Consider the following 15,028-nt stretch of genomic DNA (forward strand, 5'->3'; position numbering starts at 1 on the left):
AAAGTGGGCCCAGGTATGGCAGTGTGTTTACAAACAGGTCACAGTGTTCCTGGGCAAGTAGAACCAGTGTGTTACTCAAAGGAAAATCAGTAATTGTTGGGTCAAGCGTATCTTTCTAATGTTTGCTAGCTCAAGGGCTGACAATCTCTGAAATAAACATTTCCTGTACCTCAAGTGTCCTTAGGTTCTGTACTGAAATGCTGTCTTTCTGATCCTGTTTCTACCACTTGCACAATTTTTAGCTTGCAAATTGAATTAACAATTGGGAATGTAGTAAAAGCCAACTAGACGACCCAGCAATGAAAAAGTTACTGTGAGAATTTTTTAATTTAAAAAATCCACTTGTCAAGCATGCTGTTGTACAACAGCAGCTCTTCAGAAAGTGTTAAGGACTCTGTTAGAGGAAGAAACCAATGGTGAAGAGTTGTGAGAATCAAGAGTTGCAGGTTTGGTGAGATGTGTACATTTACCGTGATGGAGCAATGCCAGATGCATTTGAATCAGTCTTACAGAGCACCCCACACAGGCTGCAGTTTTCAGGTTGAAATAAACAATAGATGGGTTTCTTTTTTTCATTAGAGTGCCTTTTCTCTGTCCTTACTTCTGTTGCTTCCAAATTTAGCCCAAACTATGTCAGGTTATTTTGTTCCTAACTTGACCAGTAGGTTGGGTTGGGTTTATCTGTTTTGAAAGGACAAAACAGAAGTACAGGGAGCTCTCTGTTCTTAAGGGTTCATTGCTGCCCTAAGGGGACTGCACTAGGTTCAAATTTGCTGTTACTACATATATGTTGTTTCTGTCAGCATGGGGTTGAATATGAGGGTGAACAGTTCTTTGTTGCTGTACACTTCTATGTCTAAGTTTGATTACAGAAGGCAATATGGTGATGGATTTTTGAGGGTTTTCCAAGCTGGGTGAAACAGAGATTGACATCGTTGTCTTTTATTTTCTAAAATTGTGTACTAAAGGTACCAAATATTCACATATTACATTTTCAGACCAAATATGGTGGTTCTGTCTCCTCTTAAACTGTAGGCAATTGTTCAGACCAGACTGACAAATTGTGTATCTTTATGTTCTTGCATATATCTGAAAAAGGGAAAATACTTTGAGGAAATACTTCAAATTTAACTCCCAATAAATCAAGTGTAATAAGTATGCATCCCCTTTTGTTTCACCAATTGTCATAGAATCACAGAAAAAACTGAGGGAATGAGCTGGTACATGGCTTTTTCCTCTATGTAGAACAGTCCTTGTCTGTGTAATGTTTAGATATTTTTTATTTTATTTTTTTACCAGTTAATTTTAACATCTTGTCTTTGCGCTTTTTAAATGTACTAAATCTTTATAGAGAGAAATTCCTGTAGTATTGATATATTCCCTTACAAATATTTTTAATAGAAGTAAATTTCTCCCTTTAAACATGAGAGGTAGTTCTTTCTTTGATCTTCTCTTGGCTCTTGATTAGTTCTCCTTGTGTTTGATCCTGAGCTACATGAAGGGTTTTTTTCTTCCTTAGTGCTACCAGAAACCTGTTCTCACAGCTCTCCTTTCAAAATTGAGGCAGAATAGCTTTTTGGGCTTTATTTATTGAATTTTTAGGAGGAAGGGGAAAAAAGCAAACATAAGAATGTCTCTGCAAGCATAAGTTCAGCAAAAAAGTCTTGTAGGCTGGCATTACCAATGCTACAATGTACATGAATTAGAAATCTAGGAAAGACTATCCTTATCTCAGATTGTATTGTCTTTGATTACCACCTCATATATGAAAACCTGGCATCCACCCAAGAGTGATGAGGGAGCTGGCAGAAGAGCTTGCCAAGCCTCTCTCTACCATCTACCAACAGTCCTGGCTCACTGGGGACATCCCAGATGATTGGAAGTTGGCGAATGTCACGCCAATCCACAAAAAGGGCCAGAAAGAGGACCCAGGAAACTACAGGCCCGTCAGCCTGACCTCAGTGCCTGGCAGGGTCATGGAACAGATCATCCTGGGGGCAATCACAAAGCACCTGCAGGATGGGCAAGGGATTAGACCCAGCCAGCACAGGTTTAGGAAGGGCAGGTCATGCCTGACCAACCTGATCTCCTTTTATGTTCAGGTGGCTCGACTGGTGGATGAGGGGAAGGCTGTGGATGTGGTCTACCTGGACTTCAGCAAGGCCTTTGACACCATCTCCCACAGCATCCTCCTGAAAAAACTATCAGCCCGTGGCTTGGACAGGAGCACCCTGTGCTGGGTTAGGAACTGGCTGGAGGGCCGGGCCCAGAGAGTGGTGCTGAACGGGGCTGCATCCAGTTGGTGGCCGGTCACTAGTGGTGTCCCCCAGGGATCAGTGTTGGGCCCAGTTCTGTTTAATATCTTTAGTGATGATCTAGATGAGGGGATTGAGTCCATCATCAGCAAATTCGCAGACGACACTAAGCTGGGGGGGAGTGTGGATCAGCTGGAAGGTAGGAGGGCTCTGCAGAGGAACCTGGACAGACTGGAGAGTTGGGCTGATTCTAATGGGATGAGGTTTAACACGGCCAAGTGCCGGGTCCTGCACTTTGGCCACAACAACTCCATGGGGAGCTCCAGGCTGGGGACAGAGTGGTTGGAGAGCAGCCAGGCAGAAAGGGACCTGGGAGTCTGGATCGACAGGAAGCTGAACATGAGCCATGAACATGAGGGGTTGGTCTCTTTTGCCAGACGACTTTCAACAAGACAAGAGGGCATGGTCTTAAGTTATGCCAAGGGAAGTTTAGGTTGGATATTAGAAAGAATTTCTTTACGGAGAGAGTGATCAGGCATTGGAATGGGCTGCCCAGGGAAGTAGTGGATTCTCCATCCCTGGAGATATTTAAAAAGAGACTGGATGTGGCACTCAGTGCCATAGTCTAGCAACCGCAACGGTGGTTCAAGGGTTGGACTCGATGATCTCTGAGGTCCCTTCCAACCCAGCCAATTCTATGATTCTATGATATACATACGCTTATTACGACAAGCAGACACATACAGACCATTCTGCTTTAGACATACAGTTTTGTAATAAATATATCTAAAAACAGTGGATTCTGTTTCTTTGATGAATACTTGGTGGTAGTTCAATTTTTGTCAGGCATATGTTAGTTTTATAGGAGGTGTATTCACAGTGCTGCCTTTGGGGAATGCTGCTGGGATGGGAATAGTGCTGGGTGTCAGTGCCAACTTCTTGGTCAGATATGAATGTTCTGCTCTAATAATATAAATCCAAAATAAGAACCCAAGCTCTCGTGAGAGTCACTGTGACCAATGGATGGGGAGTAGACAAGAGTCATCACACCTGCTTCTGCAGTACTGTGTGAAAGTGATCTGTATCCAACTGAAGAGCTATGCTTTTAAAACACGTTTTTGTAGCCTTTTTAAAAATACAAGTGCAGCTACAGATATAATAAATTTTGGGTTTGCCTTTCTGTGTTTAGCAGTAGTAGAAGAAGAAAATTCTATCATAATTCAAGTAAGTACTCATATGCAGTACATACCTTGCATTCAGGAACACCTTTAAGTGATCCAACATAGGTAGTGCATTTAGCTGTGTTACTAGCAATCAAGTCTGCATGCCTTTTGCTTTCTTACATGTGTAAGTGATATGATGCCAGGAACAAGAATTGGTTTTGAGTCAATACCTGCTGTACCCAAGTCAGCCTGGATTTCTTGGTGCTTCTGCTGCTGAGTTTCAGAGTTGTTGTGTCTCATGTCCATTTGCTTAATGATTCCCTTCAATTTTTCACAAACAAAAAGCATTGTGATGGTCTAGGTGTACTCGTTGCCAGCTTACAAATATCTCAGTGTTCCCCTTTGGATTCTCTTCCATTCCAGGAACAGTAGTAGACTGCTGTAATCCATGGAAAACCTAGCTTAGTCACCACTTCAAGCTAAAAGCCTCTGTAGGATTCAATATTAGATCAGTCCTACATTTCTAGAGCACAGTTCCCATCAAAGAAAGAAGATAAAGCACCTTGGCATTCTTTGGTCAGTCTTCTCAGATGAGGACACTTCCTAGAGATAATGAACTTTTACAACATACTGAAATGTTTGGAGTGCACATGTGAAGTTCTTCCACATCTGGGATTTTCTTTTGGAAAAACCCACACCACAAAAAGCCTCTTTCTGACCTGAACAGCTTAGTGTTGGTGTTCCAAGGGAAATGTAGGTAATAGTGGAGGATCTTGAATGTAAAGGTGGTAGCTTACTCTTTGTTTTTGGATCAACTACACAGATACTTTGTTAGCATTCACACCTCCTGATCTGCTCTATCCTCTGGGCTTGTTTAACTATCTACGTGGATTGCCTCACTCAGATTTCATAAGCATGGGGACATTAATAAAGGACACAGCCTTAGCTAGAGTTTGCTTAGGATATTCACCACAGTTTCAAATTTTGCTTTATTCTGCTTTACAGTTTTACATGGAATAGGCTCCTTCTATGTTGACACATTAACTAATTTTCATCTTGCACAATATCAGATGTTCCACAGAGATGGGGGTAGATTTGATTCTCATTATCCTTCTTCCTTCCTTTAACCTGAGTCTCATATTCATTAAGCAGTGACCCTACTATTGTTTTTTTATGCTAAGGAGCAAAAGATACTTCAGTTAACTTTCCAAGGTGCAACCCAGTTTATTCCAACTCTTGACTTGCAACATGTACCTTCTAAGCTTTGTACCTGTGTCTTCAAGAAGATCCAGTCCTATCCACTCCTCAGGATCTTTGCCAATTGACTTAATTAGGTAGCCTTCCTAACTTTTTTTAATTCACCCAAATTTAAAAAAATATAAATAAATTTTTTTTTCAAGTAAATAGTGATGAGCCTCAAGCTTGGTGTTCTTAAATAAATTTTTTAATTCATCTCTCCAGCTCACTCTTTTCCCCACCTATAAGAGACTTGTATAAAACAAATGAAAAAGTTAAGCTCCTGGAAAGCAGTCCTTCTTGCCCTGAAGGCTGCTAAAATTACCTCAATTATTCAAGCAGCCTTAACCGTTGACAGAAGTTTTTGTTTGTTTTATACATTTTCATTTAGAAACTACTAAAAATATAATAATCTTAGAGACCATCTGCTTGAAATGACAATGCATACTGGAGCTAAGTTTCTAAACTTTTTTCCCTGCTTAGTTCATTTTCTCTTCTAAAACCGATTACGTGACAAACTGTGCTCAGTGCTAAGGATTTATTTTCTAAATTAATTTTCTACATAAGTTCAATGTGCACACAGCCGTTTCCAACAAGTATCCAACATCACTTACTTGCTAACTTTTCCTTTGGGAGATCAGAGGGAAAAAGTAGGCACAGCATTGTTTTCATATGTCAGGACTGCAGATTCATCAGAACAATTACTGTGCTTTTGATGAAGGGACTTCTTTTTGTCCTCTTATTGCCGCTTCTGCCCTGGATTCCAAGACAAAAGGAAGAAGAACCTGAGCTGATTTTCAGGCTCTGTGGTGTAATACTGCACATAAAATGCTTTTTTGTTTGATTTTTGTTCACATAATTGTAGTGAAATGAGGCAACCAGGTGCCACTAATCACCAGGCAGTGGGCATGAGCTTGTGTTAAGCCCACCTGTGCCTGATTAGGCTTTTCTAGGCATAGAAATGAGTGTGTCAAATAATGTTTCTCTCACCTCTGTGCTTTTATGATTTGTTTATGGTTTGTACTACCCATTCTTAAATAAGTGCTGTAACCAAAGAATCCTGTGCTTTTCACTTGCTAACAGTCATATCAAGCTGGTATAGGCAGAAAATGTGGTTGTTGCCATCTTCAGATGCTGAAGTTTCTACCCTTCTGTGATACCTTTTACAGTGTTTTCTGACTTTTCAGAATGTCAATTCACTGTTAAGATCTTTGCTAACATATGCAAAAGATCTACCTTAGAAACCTCTCAAGAGTCTGTATCATCTAAAGATTCATTGGTATAGTCCATATGTGATTTATTATTACATCTTTGTGGTTTCTTTTTATTAAACACTTAATGTGAAATTTGGTATTCATGAGTTAACATCTGTTTTCTCAGAAGATAAATAGCTGGTGAAACTCTGAGTGTATTTTTTTACCTCTCCTATCTATATTCTCCATCTTCGTAACGATAAAACTGTAATGACAACTCTCCATCTGGCAAACATCCCAAATGAGAGGAGAGCAGACAATATCTCTTGTTAGGTAGTAATTCATTATTATTGTAAAAGAAGTCTTTTTTCAATGAAATGTTTTGGAGAACTGTTGTACTTCAAGTAAGAGATGCCTGATTTTACTGGAGACAGATTTCAGAGACACTCAAACACAAGTAAACCCCCCCCCCCCAGTAACATACTCAGTCTAAGTTCAGCACAATACTAGTAATTTAGGCAGGAAACTGATGATAAGGAGTATTTTTTCAAATATTATAGCTGGACTCTGCAACAGCTCTTCTATTTTTCCCAGGTAGTTGTGATCACAATAACTGCAACAGACAACCTACAAAATTTTTCACAAGTCATCTCTTCCCCCCTAATTTCTTTCTACTACCTTGTACATGTAGTTTTAGATAATAAATGGTGAAAATATTTATATGGCACAATAAATTAGTTCTTAGGGGAAAAGCATGTGAAAATTAAGTATCTCATGCAGAGTGGTTGTGTGCACTTCTGACTCTTGGAACATGAAGTCCAAAGCTGTGTTCATGATTGATTTTATCCTTATAAACAGAGGTGGAGAATTTACGTGCATTGATTTTAAGTTCAGTTCTGGAAGCTGCAGAATAGCTGCTGGGACTTGTTCAACACACATGAATTAAGTGTTTCATTTGATATTAATGTTGTTTTATGCTTTCTGGGATTAAAGAAAGGTGCAAAGACTAAGTTTTTGTATTTGCCTAGCTGCTTAAGATTAAGTAGTATGAATGAAGATTTTGAAGTAATTGGATGTCTAAGTGTGTATTATAGAATTCTAAAATTACAGAATCACAAAATGGCTGAGGTTGGAAGGGAGCTCTGGAGATCAGCTGCTCCAATCCCCTGGTCAAGCAGGGCCAGAACTGTATGATAGTTTTACACTGAGCATTGACTGGATCTGGAAAAAAAATCTAAATCACAAAAAAAGTCATTGCTTTCTGTGTAAGGTAATATTTTACTTCTGTGAAGTAAAGATTGCAATAAGCAAAAAGGATTTCTTTACAAACTGGCATTTCATAGCAAACCATTTGTGGATCTGATTCCAGCCTCCATACTTAAATTTTAATAGAAAAAGAATAATGTGGTGAGCATGTATCTTATTTCTTATGTGAAGATTTCATGTGGCCATTTTGATTTATGATACATTAGCAGCTAGAGACCTAATTTGTAAAGTTATTTACACTAGTTATATTTTATATAAACTTTTTTTTTTTTCAGAGAAGTAAAATCTAAAATGAAAAATCGGTTCGTATTTGATTTAATGTTTGCTTTGAAAATAATGGGGGGGGAAAAAAATCAAGATTTTAGCTATGTCTGTCTTCATTGTTGGCCAAACCATTGCCACATTTATCCACTAATAGCAGAATTTGTAATGAATCTCTTGTTGGTTTTCACACAGAGAGTTTGGATGGCGAGATCCAGAGCTTCCAGAAGTTATACAGATGTTACAGCATCAGTTTCCCTCAGTACAGTCTAATGCTGCAGCCTACTTACAACATCTCTGTTTTGGAGACAATAAAATAAAAGCAGAGGTAAGATTCATAAATCCTTTTTTTCAGCAGTGATGCTGTCTTCCGTTTATCATCACCAAGTATTTATATGTACTTTAAAAATAATTACAAGAGAAACTATGTATATATAATGTCTGGACCCATTTTTGTAAAGCTTTCACATAAGTCATTTGTTACTCTTAGAGTAAAAAATGCATGAAAATTATTGTCATGCTTTTTTTTTTTAGCTTCTGAATACTTTTATTCTTATAAACCGTTTAAACACTGAGTCAGCGGTGTGCAGCTAGTGACATGGTCTCAATATCAGTGAAGTGTGTGGGCTTTTCCTTAGAATTATCAAAGAGAGATATTTGGACTCTAAATACAAACATAAGATGAAAATTAAGCAAAAGGATTCTGAATCAAAGCCTGCTTCAATGTATAATTGTGTGAATGGAGTTTAATTTCACAGGGTTTGCAGTTTGAACTGTGATTTTTGGTCTGTGATCTTGAAATTCAGTGCAGATTGTATCTAAAAGGGAATTCAGACAGCAATGTAGACTTTATTCTGTACCTGTAGCTGATTGGTAGTTCTTGCTTGCTTGTTCCTTGTGCTTGTAATCAGTTTAGCTTCTGGCATGAGTTGATACAGAAGGCAGGCAGCTCAGAAAGTTCAGAAAAACACAGTGGAGTCAATTAAAATTCAATGAGTGAAGCTGTTACCAGCCCCAGCTGTCTCCCCTTGCCCTGTCAGAGATACTGCTAATCAGTGGCACATGGTATGCCCATAAATTTGTGCCTGTACTAGTGTCTTTCAGCCTGGCATGTAAAGGTAAACTGAGACTGAGATCTCCTACTGAGTATTTGTCAGAACTGTGTGGTGATGCTGCCTTTCTAGTAGCTTAGTATCCTCACCTTCAGCATGTAACACTCTGTGGGGTCTGTCCAGATAGAGCAACTTTCTCTTTTAAGCTTTTTCATAATGAGCAAATTCCCAAGTGAGGAAGTAGGTATATGTTCTGCTGGCCCTGGCAAAACTGCACTGGTTGGGTGTATAACCTCATACACCTTAGAAATAATAATAACATATTTACATGAATGTTTAAATGAAGAATATTTGGGCACTGGAAAAGAGAGCAGATATTGCTGAAAATTTTAACTGCACTCTTTCCTCATACTCTTTTCTCAACCTTATTCACAAATTGGTTTTTCAGTAAAAGAATTGATTAATATCTGAGAAAGGAAGTTAAATGATAAGAGTAATTTATTTGTTTTACAATCTGTGCTTCCTCCTGTTAGCCATAGATTGAGAGCCTTTGGGTAGCTATCATATTTGAGGGAAGATGGTTTGATTTTCATTCCTAACTATTAGGGAAGAAGACTGAGTATTGTTGCTCTAACCTATCCTACTTGGACATTGTAAGCCTTTGTAAGCTTCTGGCTCACAAGTTGGGAGGGTGAAGGTAAGTGTGTAAAACAGCAGAGCACTCAGCAGTTCTCTAAGCTTTTTCTCTGAAAAAGGTTAACATAAAATGAAGATTTCCCCCCTTCGTTTTTTTATTGTTCAGGGTTTTGACATATTTCTCACTCCATGAAACATAAACTATCTTTGGAAAGAAGACAAAATATAAGTGTTTTTTTTTAAAAAATATGCTGAGAATATGTTGTTGAACTTCTGATACTGTGGCTTTTTCTAACATGACAAAAGAATGAGGTGTGTTTCCTACTTTTCTAATGGTTTGCGAAGCTTTTTTTAACTAAAGCATGGAATATTCATAAACTATTTTATCTGTATCTGTCTCTTTCTACCTGCAGTATATAATGGTAAGTACTTTTGTGCTTAGGCCATGATTCAGCAGAACACTTAATTTCTGTGTTTGTCTGTTGGATTCCTCAGTAGTGTGCATAGGGTCTCTTTGAGCTGTCCACTGAATAAGAATTCCTTGAGGAGCATTTTGTGTGAGGAGTTTAAAATCCTGTTGATAAGGAGATATCACAGCAGATATCACAGATTCTTACTAGGCTTATGTCCAGCCAGAGGAACTTAAGTGGTGCTGTTAAACCTACCTGGGATGACTCACATGCCAACTCTTCGGGATGCATTAAACTATTACTTGAACTAAGACCTGAATAATAGGAACTGATATCAAAATGCACTCCAGTACAATATATTTGTATTGCAGTTATCTGTTGTGGCCAGTTCTCCTCTGTCTGAGAACAACCAACATTTGGTTCCTTCTTTATGGAAAGTAGGGTAGTAGTTCTGTCACTTGTGGTCCCAGGGAAACACCAGCTTGAACGCAGGGTTCAGGGAGAAGAAACACCAAGACTCATCCTAATTTTTATTTTCCTTGCAACCTCCTGTCAAATTAATTGTTACAAATTTTTGAACTCCAGGTGCAAATCTGGGATTACAAAGCTGAAAAATCGTAGTTCTTTGGAGCACAGAAAACAGTCTTTTTACCAAATTCCTCCCTTCAACAAAACAAATTAGTTGGATTGAAGAAAAAAAAAACAAAAACTGTTTTGTTAGTCATTCAAACCCTGAAGAAAGGACAAACAGAAATGTGTGAGATAAGAAAATGGCTGGTATTTCATACACCTAACAGGAACTGAAGAAAAAGCAAATACATTTCACTAACTAATTTGTTAAATGCTAATGTGTAACATGCACTTGAACATATACAAACACAGAATGAATAATATTATGCCACATTTTTTTTTAATTTACTGATTGCATTGAATTAGAAATGTAATCCAAAAAAACCCAAAACAGTTCATTTACCTATATCACTAGGGAGCAAGAAATTGTCACGCTTGAATTAATAGCTGTTTTATTGAGAGGTCCTGGAACTAACCATCCTGAAATTAAGTTTTTTATTCTTTTTAGCATTACTTACACTGTATTACGTACCAAAAATATGAATTAGGATCTGTCCTCAAAATCTGACCAATCTTTCAATCTTCCTGGTTTGTTTTTGTGTAGGGGTAAACAACTTTTGTGAGATTTTGGTGGGATTTTTATAACATTTCTCCCCATGTACTTGGTAAGATGAAGGCCTTTATATTCCTTTTGAGTAGAATTGTGTTAACTTAAATTTTGACAGAAATAGGAAAGTAGCAGCTATGACCATATGCTTTTCTGAGTTTCCTAATGCCTTTTATGGTTTTATTGTCACATTTTTCTCTTCTAAAATATTTTAATTTCTTTGGCTGAAGTGTGGAACAATACCCCTTGCTTCTTCGTGCCCACCAAGAAGACAAAGTTGAAATACTCCATGGAAGACAACTGTGAAAATGAAATTCTGTCAAAAGCTTTTTAATATTGGCTAGAAAAATGAGAAGTGTTTTTCCCTTCATTTTGACCATATGCTTTATGGTAGGTTTTATTTCTAAAACATGTGTTGATCACAGGCTTATTCCTGAATTTGATGACATCACTCTAAATGTACCTTATTTTGCTACATAAGCATAGAAGCTCTGCTTAGTCTTTCATGTAGCAATTCTCTCAGACTGGTGAGTTCTGCATATTCCGTTCTCTAACTTAAAGGTCTTCCAAACAAAGTCAGTAACTGTTTATGTGAATATGCCCTGGGCTGGCCACTAAGGTGTCAAACACCATTTGCTTTTTCACAAAACAAAACGTCTGGAGTGGGTTAGGCTTTATATTTCTGATAGAATTTTAAATTTTTCCCCTCTAGCCCTGAACATACCAATAGAGAGACAAGTAAATCATAGAATGGTTAAGGCTGGAAAAGACCTTTAAGGTCATGAAGTCCAGACATCAGCCCGACAGCACTATGCCGGCTAAACCATGTCCTGAAGTGCTTCATCCCGGTGTTTTTTTTTTAACACCTCCAAGGATGGTTACTCCACCGCTTATTTGGGCAGCTTGTTCCAATGCCTGACAACTCTTTCAATAAAGAAATCATTCCTATTATCCATTCTGAAACTCCCCTGGCACAACTGGAGTTTGTTTTCTCTCATCACTGGTTATGTGGGAGAAGAGATTGCCCCCCACCTCACTACAACTTCCTTTGAGGCAGTTTTAGAGGGCCCCAGAGCTTCCTCTTCTCCAGACTGAGCAGTCACAGTTTCCTCAGCTGCTCCTTCGAGGACTTGTGCTCCAGACCCTTCACCAGCTTCACATTTCTTCTTCACCTGGCTGCTTGAGAAATCAGGAAAACTCATCCTCTGGCTCAGCCCATGCAGAAGCAGCATCACCAGTTCTGTGTCTGTGAGACCAGGGGCTGTCCCCTGGGGGCCAGGACAGTGGGGATCCTTTCCATGACACAAGCTGACAGAAGCAGGGCTGTGAAATACACTCCAGTTTGGCACGTGGGGCCAGCCCAAAGCTCAGTACCAACCCCTTTCGTCTGGGAGGGGTTTTTATCAATGGATCTTTGATAGAGCTGGTGTTGCCATTTCTCGCAGATGCTGCCACTTTTATGCTGCTCAGAACTGTTCCGTGATAGTCTTTATTTGAAGGTATAAATGTTGCTCTTACCTGAAAGTTTTCACAAATGCTACTTCTGAGCCTCTTTAAGAACTGCTGACTGCAAGGCAGGCCCTACATCTCCTGTCAGTAGCACTTCTTATCCTCTAACTTCATTCTCTGTGCCTGGTGCAACCAGCAGTACAGTGGAGTTCAGGAAATTGGATTATTTTTGCTAATGTGTGATAGTTGGATTTTTTTCCTCCTGTTGAGCGGTGACCAGTCTTCACTAAAGATCTCCCATACATGAACAGTGAGGTAGGGAGGTAGTAGGCTAAAGTCTGTAAAAATTATCAAACAGGCCATTACAGTTAGGCTTTAGAATTCTGAAATCCAGAATCTCAGAGTACTCTAGCAATCTGTTATATAAATTATTTGTCCACTGCTGTTACCGAAAAGTGTAATTAAAGGGCAAAAGGAAGGAGGGAAGAAGTTTTGATCAGTTATTTGAAGGCAAGTGAAAAGTTTATCAGGCAGAAGAGCACAAGAAGGCCCTTTCAAATGGCATTTTCTGCTTAGGAGAGGGCTCTTACACCAACAATGATGAGATTGTGAGGAGGGCCAGGGGAGCTGGTCCTGGCTGCCAAGAAGGAACAGGCAGGGGATGTAAGAAAAGAGAAGCATTTTAAAATACTCAGCAGAGAGCATTTCTTTAAAAGAGCACTTTCTATTAAACACAGGATTCATTCTTCCACAGCAATTTTTCTTCCTATAATGACAGCTTACTCCTTTGTATGAGGTCACCATATAAAAGAATTGAATTGTGCAGCTTCACATGCCAACACCATTTTGCTCTCATGGATAATGGCAGCCTGCCATCAGCTGCAAAGGTGTAGCAGGTCACTTGGGGTTTTTGGCACCAGTGACTCCTTCCTGCAAACTAGGGAATTATTTTTGCCATCAAAGCCATAGCATATGAGGTTCTTATCTCAGGAAAATCCTGCAAAGATGCCAAATAAAAGAACAGTAACTATTGAACTGTCCTGCCTGAAGCCTTCTTTTGCATCCATAATAAGCCTCACTGGATCGGACAGTTTCCTCTTTGTCTTGGAGAACATTCCCATGTACTCACTTAACAGTCCTAGAAGAAAAGTATCAGTCCAGACGTTATTGCAAGGTGTTCTAAAAAAAAATCATTGATTGCACACTGAAAGCAATTATTTTCCAAACTTGCTCAAAACCATCATTCACAGAGATTTTGTCATTAATCTTACAACTTCTTCTGTGAGTTACTCAGAATGTGCCCACAACCCTTTCAACACTATAGCACTGCTCTTTCATGTGTCAGGCAGTGGGCAAAAACTACAATAACCTCCTCTTTAGCTTATTATTTTTTATATTTATGTTACTCTCTATTATTTTACTAGTGTTAGCTTGTGTAATATACATCTTTCATTCCCATCTTACATTCTTTTAAGCGTGTGATAGTCCATCTGATAGTAAATGACATATCATCATAAACCATGTAAGAAAAAAGATTTCATCATACAATGTAAATCATTGTCATCATCTTTCAGGATATTTTTTTTCCTCTCCTGTATCTCTTTTTTCATCTATAATTAACATAATTGCAGTGTTGGAGTAACTTTTTTTTTCATCCATGGTAATACTAGATCCATGAAGCTCAAGGTTACACACCTGTTTCTTGCATTGCTTTGTCCTTAGGAATACTTAAACTTAGCATGAGGTAATGGACAAACAGTCTATGATGTGGCTTTTAGGTCTAGTGCCTAATGCTGAGAGAATTCTGCATAACACTGAAGGATTCATAAGAGGAGCTGGAGGTGCATTCAGCCTTGAACAATATCTTGGTTTTGTTCCTACAAGGTTATGCAAGATTCCCCTCTGTTTTCATTAGGCTTCCCAGACAAAATATCTTCCTTTTCCTCTGTGTTTGAAAATGAATCATAGTTTTGAATTAACCTTCCTTTTCTCACATTTTTCCTCTAAGATCACTTCTGTTGAAGGCCAGAATTTGGCTCATCTGGTTATGATACTGTCAATTTTCTATTAAAAACATTATGTAAACTCCTTTAATCTCTGCAAGATAATACAGACATGAAATTTAATTTAAAAAAGAGAAGTATCTCATAGGTGCTACTGAAAAGTAGTGTAAAAATTGCAGAGAGACTCTAAAATATTTGTTGAGAGTGCCTTTTAGTGCAGACAATAATTGCATGCTTTTGGAGAAGTACACTTCCCTGTTCAGTTATAAACATTTTATTAGTACTTAGATAACCGTAATTTTCATATGTTAAACATCTGCACAGGTAAAATCTCAGTTTGAGAAGTATTTCCCTAAATGGCTTCACAAGGAATTACCTATTTTAGTTATGATTGTTTATATGAAGGGATGCTTGCCTGCACCTGACTCCCTAAAGGAGCACTGATAGTTCCTGCTTTTGCTTACCTTTGTTTCGATTACTGCCTGCAGAACCACTTGTGTCTCTCCCCATCACCTGGGCAGTCATATTCACCCTTGCTAGTAAATGTCAAACAATCCTTTCCAAAGACAAATTCTGTGTAGTTTTTGCTAGTAGAAATTGCTGTAATGAAATAAAGTAGCATTCACTGATATGCCCAGGAAGTCTTTATGTAAGAATTTATTTTTATTTTAATTTTATAAATCCTGATCAACAATTATTTTACAGAACTTAACTTTCAGTCTCTTACTGACCTCTAGTCTATTTTCTAACAAGTCGACAACGTATACTGTATTTTTTTGGGGGGTTTTTAACTTTCAGTCATTCATATGCAAGATGCTATTATATTTTTAACTTTTTTTACTCTAAAAATATTTTTGGAAATGACCCTTTGAGTTCTCTTTTGTAAATTGTCTTGGTTTTCATTATTGAAATAGTTTTTCCAGCCAC

At 38.3% G+C, this 15,028-nt stretch overlaps 1 protein-coding gene across 1 annotated transcript in view; it reads left to right on the forward strand.

Moving 5' to 3' along the window:
* CTNND2 (catenin delta 2) overlaps nt 1-15,028 on the forward strand; it is a 522,813-nt gene that overhangs the window by 352,610 nt on the left and 155,175 nt on the right. Inside the window, exon 9 of the mRNA XM_030444848.1 lies at nt 7,570-7,702. Coding sequence (XP_030300708.1) covers nt 7,570-7,702 — 133 coding nt within the window. The remainder of the gene's footprint in view (nt 1-7,569; nt 7,703-15,028) is intronic.

The sequence above is a fragment of the Calypte anna genome, chromosome 2 (assembly GCF_003957555.1).
Source record: "Calypte anna isolate BGI_N300 chromosome 2, bCalAnn1_v1.p, whole genome shotgun sequence".
Taxonomy (NCBI): Eukaryota; Metazoa; Chordata; class Aves; order Apodiformes; family Trochilidae; genus Calypte; species Calypte anna.